The 8734-nt window shown below is 44.3% G+C and overlaps 1 protein-coding gene across 4 annotated transcripts in view; it reads right to left on the bottom strand.

Moving 5' to 3' along the window:
* Nucleotides 1-674: 674 nt before the first annotated feature.
* Nucleotides 675-8734, bottom strand: part of ST7 (suppression of tumorigenicity 7) — a 235114-nt gene continuing 227054 nt past the window's right edge. For 2 of the 4 annotated variants that reach the window (XM_088018268.1, XM_028104976.2), the window contains one exon: nt 675-977. In XM_088018268.1, coding sequence (XP_087874394.1) covers nt 882-977 — 96 coding nt within the window. In that variant the 3' untranslated portion in view covers nt 675-881. Of the gene's footprint in view, nt 978-7000; nt 8017-8734 lie in introns of those variants that run through there. The other 2 variants (XM_028104977.2, XM_028104975.2) reach the window with 1 other exon arrangement.

Here is an 8734-nt window from a genome sequence, read left to right as displayed (position 1 = left end):
TGTTCAGCAGGTGTGAATCGTAGGCTTTCAAAGGTGGGAAGGACAAATGACCATTTTAGTTCCGATCACGAAAATACTCAAAGACCGCTTATAGTTAAGCATCAAGGATACAAAAATTACTTTTAAAAAAGTACCCCTATGAGAGAACATTTTAAAAATGGCAATTCTGAAAAGTGGTCAGGTTATACAACAGACTGTTGGGTCTGTAGATTCTCATCAAAAGTTTTGTTCTCACAACAAATTTTCATAAAACAAAACCAAACTATAGTACTGAGTTCTATTCAATGAGTAGAATCTCTGAACTGGAACAACTTGTCACGGCACATACATTTTGTTTCATTCATGCCTCCTGTCCTTCTTTGTGGAAAGCTCCTTCTGTGCATTTGGCCTACAAGGACCAACAGTTTGGGGCTGAAAAAGGTGGTACTTTTGAGCCAAAGACATTCTATTTTCCAAGCCACCGACTGTAGGGGTCCAAACGGCCTGCTGAGATGAGTTCCATCAGCAAAGAAAACCACTGTGGGGCATTCAGAAGATCTGGACCCTTAATAAATTAAATGTAAACCCACAGATTTATTTGGGACACCAACACTTTTAAGGTTGGGAGACATAAGAAGACACACTGGTTGCTGCAATACACAAAAGTTTATTTTTGATTTTTTTTCTTTTCTGAAGGCAAAATATAATAGAACTGAACATCAATGAATTTTGTACAACAAAAACAGCTTTTATTATGGAACAGACGGTCCATGAACGATTTAAAATCTCGGAATGGCTTCCCCTTTTCAGAGTCATGCTTTCTTGCAGTCCACGAGGAGTTGGCACGAAGAGACGGTGGCAGCCCGCTGGGGGAAGGTGAGTGGAAGGACAGATGGGCTTCCCTAGATCCGCGTCAGCTGGTGCCACAGGCTGGACGGGAGGATGCTTTCCACTTTCTCCATGACAAAGTTTAAGGGGGCAAACAAAGTGCTGAGGAACTGCAAAGAAACAGAAAGGCACAGAGTCAGGAGAGATCTCATTCAAGGCTACAGAACGAACCTTTCCAACCTATAAGTCTTGGCATTATAAAAGTCTGAAAGGCTACAATTTTGTATCTATGTTATAGGAAACAGGCTGATAATCACACCTGCATTCCAGCCCCCACCCCCCAGCTGTGACAGATAAGCGGGAGAAGGGGCTGCAGACTGCCCCCCTTCACTCCTGACAAGCGGGCCCACAGTTCCCAGGCCTTCAGATCCGTCTTCAGGATCTGCTGGCTGTGCATGCAGATGACTAGTGCCATCAAAAGGGACTGACAGTTGGGTGACAAGTAGGCAGAAGAGCTAAAAAATTGTGACACTTCAGACCACCTGCCTGCCTAGCTGGGTATAGAACTCACTTTAAGGGGAAAAGTCAATTTTAAAAAGTCAAGTTTGTTGTATGGTTGTGAATTGCTTTGGGATTCTATTGTATCCCAAACGCCTCTGTTGCCCATGCTCATTTCTGAACTACCTGCTTAGTGGAGTGCATCATGGGAGCCCGTGGGAGGACAGCAAACTGGCCAGTCCGTGGATGGCTTGTCCTTGTTAAAGAAGGGCTGCTCTGGGGCGCCTGGGTGGCTCAGTTGGTTAAGCGACTGCCTTCGGCTCAGGTCATGATCCTGGAGTCCCGGGATCGAGTCCCGCATCGGGCTCCCTGCTCGGCGAGGAGCCTGCTTCTCCCTCTGACCCTCCCCCATCTCAGGTGCTCTCTCTGTCTCTGTCTCTCTCTCTCTCATTCTCACTCTCTCAAAATAAATAAATAAATCTTTAAAAAAAAAAAAAAAAGAAGGGCTGCTCCGAGGAGATCTTTGGGATCTCTTTCATTTGGTTTCTAAACTCCTTTCTGCTTCTCGTGTAGAGAAAAATGCTCATTAACTAAGAAAGCCAAGTACCTCGCCTGAGACTCATTTAACATCATCTCAAATTTGTTCTGATTATGTTCTCGTGAAGAATTAGCTTCATTCCACAAATCATCCAGCATCTGGCAGAAGAGGTCCCCTAACAGAGCTCCGCACGAGAGAGAGGTGTTTGGGTGGTTTCCTTGCTCTCTGTCAGTTCAGAACCAAGGTACTATCTTGCTAGGGCTCCATACCTGGTCCTTACACTATGGAGTCTTGTCCTAATCCCTTGTTCTCAACAAAACATTGTCTACACCACCAAGAATTTCCCAGAGAAGTATAGTGTAGTATGTAAATACATAGGTGGGGGGGGGCATGGTTCTGAGGTCAAAGTAATAGTATATTTAATGAAATTGAGAGAGGTTCCTCTGTATGTTCTGTGGATTTCAGATCTTCAAGGGGTATGCTAGGCAAGTTTCAAAATTCACTTGACCCCAGAATCTTTCCTTCTTTGTTGTTTTTAAGTACCAGTAGAATACTGGGGCGCCTGAGTGGCTCAGTCGGTTGAGCATCTGCCTTCAGCTCAGGTCATGATCCCAGGGTCCTCGGATGGAGCCCTGCATGGGGCTCCCTGCTCAGTGGGGAACCTGCTTCTCCCTCTGCCTCCTCCCCTCCCCCTGCTCATCCGTGTGCGTGCTCTGTCAAACAAATAAATAAAAACCTAAAAAAAAGAAAAGAAAAGAACCAGTAGAATACTAATTGTAAGGTCTGCAACACATTATAGCTGGACCAGTAAGTGTGACATTAGTGTAAGGAAACTCAAGATAGTATAATATTTGGAATCCTTCCCCATGTTGTGTCTTTTACATAAATTAAATATATTTACTCTGTAAGGCACCTAAGTGTTGGATGAGATATAAAGGAGTCTAGGACAAAACTCCCATTGTCAGGAAGCTCAAAGCCTGGGGTCAAGGGGAAGGGATAGGTGACCACTAAGGCCTCCACACAGCAAAGTAATGATACCAGATAGACCATCATAGAACGGAAGATAAAAGCCCAAAGAAAGCACCAGGAGGGCTCAGAAAAGGGAGAGAATCCATTCTGTTGAAAGGAGCAAGAAAAACTTAAAATGAGGCAAGTGAAATAGACCACAATGGATGGTTGGGATATCAAAACATACAGATGGGGTAAGGATGGCAAGGAAAGAAATATGAGGAGGTGAGCCCTCCAGGCTCAATAAACAGCAGGAACAGAAATGGGAAAGTAACTGGTATGATCAGAAGGCAGTAAGTAATTCAGCTTAGCTGGAATAGTTAATAGTTCAAAAGTGACCAGAAGAACTCTGAGGAGGGCCCTGAATGCCAAGTTGGGTTTGGAGTTAAGAAATAGGCAGCCATGTTAGTACTTGAGCAAATGTGGATGGCTCTTTTGTCAAGTGGGTGTTAGATATGTGTCACTTTCTGGGAACCTGAAATTGTCCTTTGTTGTGTGCACAGAACCACAGGGGATGCTCACCCTATCGCCCAGAAATGAATAATTACTGCCCAAGCTGCCTATGAGAAAGTTTGTAAAATCCTAGTTATGAGAAGATTGCTTGTTTTATTAAAATCCTACTTATGTGATTTTGTTTGTAATCAGAGACTACCAAGGCTCCATAAAACACAGCATTTGCCTAGTTCTATAAAGAGAAACTAGGTGCTATAGTAGACTGGATAAATCAGAGATTCTGACAGGGGTTGTCAGATTGGGCTCCCTGAACAAGGCGATATTGCTGGTGAAGTTATTATATCCTAAAGACTTGACCTCAAACAGATTCAGAACCATCGCAGTTGTGATGGAGTGGGTAAGGAACTACCGAATTAGCCCGAGCCCCTGCAGTTAGATGAAGGGCATCGCTCCAAGTCTGTACTCTGTGCAATTTCACTCACTACATGTGGGGACGTCAGGGAGCCTCAACTTGGGAAACAGAATGAATGGAGAGGTCGTTACAAAGTTGGTTCAAAATAAGGCCTGTTTGTTTGCTTTGTTTTGGGCACTGACCTGACTTGCATAAAAAGAACAAAAGCGAGGCCTCTGCAAATCAAGAGGGGACTCTCTAGCCCTGTTCGATGTCCGCAGTTGCCCCTCTTCCCATACTGCCCAACAAATCACAGCGGACCCTGCCTCCTTGGACTTCACGTGCGCTTCTCAAAAGGGTTCCACAAGGGAAGTAAGTCCTAACACCTCCAATAAATGCGACAATGTACTGTTCTCCCTCACATCTAGAGTGTTTTGTCCTTGGGAGAATCGAGAAAAGAATCCCCAGAAACTTTTCCTAAAGATCCTAATTCTCTTGCAGCACCCGAGTTGAGATATGCACCTTTTATTAGTAAGCTACCTTCCTCCTTAGGACCCCTCCCTACATCCCCTTCCTCATCCCTCACCCACAGGGAAGAAGCAGACAATGCAATGAGGCATCTGAAGCCCATAAGCCCTCTCATTTCGTAACCAGATAAAGGTTAGTGGCTTTCATCAGGAGGTATTTTAAAAAAAAAAAAAAAATGTTTGGTGGAATGTGCCTTGCTTAGGATGTTCATTTATACTTCTTTGCATGTTTGAAAATCAGTCAATACTTTTGGGCCAGAGACTCAACCAATCCACAGAGAAACAGCAGTTTCACTTACAGACCTGGGAAATCTATTGCCTGAAAAGTGAAGTCTGAATGAGCAAGACCAGGCAGCCCGGGAACAGCTCATCTATCTCAATGTCCACAACTTCTGTCCAGAGGGCAGAGATACACGGTCCAAGACGCACCGTGATTCAATCAGTGTCTTAGGGTGAGAAAAGGCAACTGGACTAATAAAAAAGAGAGAGTGACACTTCAATCGCCTGGTCCTCCTTTTCCTGAAACACCGTTATTTAGGAGAAGGTCATGGCTCCCAACATGCTTCGTTAACATTCAAAATGCCTCTGCTTATCTGAATAAGTTCCAGGTGCCCTATTGCAATCAGACAATTGACATTTCACTGTAATCAATATCAGACTTCAAAGAGGTCAAGGCCTATAAGTGAAGACGAGAGTCAGAAGTCAGGGGGCTCAGTCTCCGTGAAGGAGAGAGATCAGAGGAGGAAAGACAGAGCCCTTCAAAGCTGATGGGGTCAGAATGCTGACCTTCCCACATTCTGCGAGGGGCTGGGTTTGAAACGATAACTTCTTTATATGAGCAACCTTATCTTGGTAGCCAAACATTCGAGGAAGAGTTAGTCTTAAGTCATGGAGGTAGATTAGATTAGTCAGGGGGAGAAGCCAGTTGAAGCTGCTCATTTTACTATTTTCCAGTGGCTCAGCTGTGGGCTTCCTTACTGGCTGCGTATCAACATATAAACAGACTGGAGAGTTCCCAAGCTGCATGCAGCCTGGGGGGTGGCAGTGCAATCTCTCTGCATCTCCTACGAGTCATTATCCCAGGGACATTATCTCCGAGAGGCCTGAGAAAGTCATTTTCACAAGCTGCAAATGGCTGCGGGCAGCCTATGGGGTGGCGGTGATAACCTGCAGGGGGCTTCTCGAAAGGCCTGCGGCAGTGACAGAGGTGAAAACTTGGGGAAGACACTGGGGACAGGGTGGGCAGGAGAGGGATGGGGCCTGTCTCCTTCAGGCCATCCATCTTCCTTCCCCACGAAGGCTCTCTAGACATTCTGAAAACTGTTAAACCTTCAGGAAGGGCAAGATGAATGTGATCTTCCAGACAGAGGTTTAAAAGCAAATTTATCTAAACTATATTTGGAAATTATGAGTAGCTGACCACACAACCACACCCTGGCAGAGTATAAGCAATGAGGGCCATAAGGCAAATTGATTATTTCATTCAATCAGCTGATCTAGACTCAAAACCAAAGCTTTGGAAACATTAAATGATCCCTAATGGACACATCGCTCTGAAATTCTGGAGGCAGTGGAGCCTTTCCTAGAGAAGACCCAATCGGGCAATCCATCCTTCCATTCAATGTGGTGGTCTCGGACCTGGTGGCACACCTGAATCGCCTGAAAACTCGGATGCCCAGGCTGCACCCCAGGCCGCGGAAGTCAGCATCCCCCAAGGGGGAAGGGGGGCATCCACCAGTCACTCGGAAACCCCCTAAGAGCATTCCAAGGTGCAGCCAGGGGGAAACCTCTGATGCCTAGAAAGCGTTCACCTCAACAGCTCTGACAGCGCACCACGTTCCAGCAAGTGGCCACTCAAATGCTCGGCTTGCTCCAGACCAGTGTCCTTAGCGGCACATACCATCCTCAGAACCTTAGCACCCCCATCCTCAGAACCTGCTGGAATCCTTGTTAAAAACACAGATTTCTGGGTGCTAACACTCAAGATTCTGAATTTCTGGTGGTGGGGCCAAATGAATTTTATGTACAGTAAAGGTCTGTTCTGATCTGAATCTCCCAAGTGTTAATTGCTTGTTTAATGAAGAATACTGGAAAAATGACATATTTGGACAAAAATGCTTTAAAAAATGTTTGAGAGGAACATTTAAAGGAGGAAGAATAATTGTCTAATGTTGTAAATATATTCCTATTTTAAATTTTACTAAGTTAAACTCTAATCTATTCAGAATTTTGGCAACTATTTTTACTCAGAGGTTGGCTTGGGGGTATAATAATGAATAGTAGAGGTCCATAAACTAGGGAGCATCCTGGGTTTAAAAATCATGGTATGTACAAAAGACTTAAGGAAATTTGAGATGTTCTACCAATAGTCAGAGGTTAGAGGTGGCCATGAATATATTAGCTGTCATAAGAATTTACAAGAAGAAGGAGACTTGTTGAGTATAGTTTTGGAAGGCAGAACAGGAACAGGTGCATATTAGAGGGAGGCAGATTTTATTGTGTAAAGAAGACATCTGAGTGATCCAACAATGAAATGGGCTTTGATGTTAAGTAGGTGAGTTCACCGTCACTGAGAGTATTCAAGAAGAGTCTAGATGACCTCCATCACATTATTGCTGAAGGCAATTTGTTTAAGGTCCTTTTCAACTCTAAGAGTCCATGACTATAATTACAAAAGAGGAGGAGAAATGCTAAACTGTACCTGATTTTTACATTGATTCTTTCTGCAGAAACCACTACCATTTATTTATTCAATAATCATTTATTGAAAACCTACTATGTGCAAGGTGCTGTGCAAAGCTTTGGGGATACAGAGATGAGGAAGACACAGTCCTGCTCTCAAGGAGCTCACATTCTAAAAGGGGGACAGACAAGTTTTCAACAATTATAATATAGTACAATAAATGTGATAATGTCAGTATTCATGGAATACTGTGGGATCACAGAGGAGAGACCTCTAACTCAGCTTAGGAGAAACTCAGAAAGAAAGCTGAGTATAAAAGAAGGAAGAGAAGTTAGTAGAGTGGACAAGCTGGGGTGGTGATGGGGAAGGGCATTCCATGCAGAGCAAACAGCACGTGCAAAGGCACTGGGGTGTACGAGAGCCTATGCATCTGGGAGTGGTGAGTAATTCACTATGGCCTAAGAGCAGTGTCTGTGCAAGAGTTGGGAGAGATGAAGCTGCAGAGGCAAACAAGGCCAGATCATAAAGGGCCTTGCATACCATGCTAAAGAGCTGAGACTTTATCCTGAAGTCTGGGAAACCTCTGGAGAAATTCAAGCAGGGAAGTGACATGCTCAGACTTGCAATTTGGAAAGATCATTCTTGTGTCAGTATGAGAGACAGCCTGGCAGGGGATGAACCTGGAAGCCAGGAGACCAGTTAAGACTCTTGCAGAGGAGTCCAAGCAAGAAAAAACAAGACCTAAATGAAGAGAAGGAGGTCATGGGGAGAGAAGGAGGGAAGAGGAGGTGAATTACATTTACTGAACGCCTAGTGGCTTAGTTAGACCCGACACGCTGTGGAGGCCGAGACAGGTAGGGTGTGGGGAGTGAGAGAGAGGAGCTCAGCAGGGCTGCTGCGTTTCTGGCTTGAGGAACCGGGCGGATGGCAGTGCCATGGGCGGAGGTCAGGAATACAGGAGGAGCGGTGGTGGGAAAGGAGGGTGATGAGTTCAGTTTTGGAAATGTTGAGACTGAGGTGCCGGTGGGATTTCCAGTTCATCTTCAACACGCATGAAAATACTCTGGCAATTCCAGTCCCTGAGCTCTGCCGAGCAGAAAATGTCAATCATCTGGAAAGGGATTAAATCAACCCAACCAAGTTAGAAATCATCCTTTCTGACTCCACTCGCCTTGAAATCAGAATGGAGTTCCAGGGAAACAACTGACACTCTTTTCCTTATTCCTTCATTTGAAACTCATCTGTGGCAAATGGCAAAATCAGTAAACTCACCCTCCCTGCACGTGCCGGTGAAAACAGTTGGTTTTCAACCAGGAAACAGCGGTTCTCGCTTGTCAATTGTCAATGCAGACGGCTTTTCTTAATAAAGCTCCTCTCCTCAACCCTCCTGAAAGGCTCTCACTGGATTTCCATATTCTAAATGTCATGTCCGTATACTTAACACAAGTTCTTAATCTACTTGTTCACTACAAGCCCTCCACAACCTCTCAGTTCATTCCCCAAACAAGCCAAAAGTTTGAAGCCATGAAAATATTTTTTATTTAAATCTCTGAAAATGTAAATCTCGTCTTTATTAAAGGAAAGACCCCCAATATCTAAAGATTAGAAATAATGTTCAACTTACAGAAAACAGAGTAATTTCCCACACATTTTTCATTTGCTAGGATTCCCTTAATTATTTATTTAATCCTTTCAGACTTCATACCTGTTTGAAATCTGGGATTTTTTGTGTGTGGAATGACGCAAGGCATGCATTAACAAACAACCTACACTTTCTCACTGGCCTTCAACTTTTGGATTCTACCGATGAAGATGAAAATTAAACAGTG

This window comes from Eumetopias jubatus, unplaced genomic scaffold (genome assembly GCF_037043125.1).
Source record: "Eumetopias jubatus isolate StellerSeaLion01/CBP00866 unplaced genomic scaffold, mEumJub1_p1.0 scaffold_14, whole genome shotgun sequence".
NCBI lineage: Eukaryota > Metazoa > Chordata > Mammalia > Carnivora > Otariidae > Eumetopias > Eumetopias jubatus.
The sequence above is the reverse complement of the archived record's forward strand: the minus strand, read 5'-3'. Positions and strand labels throughout refer to the sequence as shown.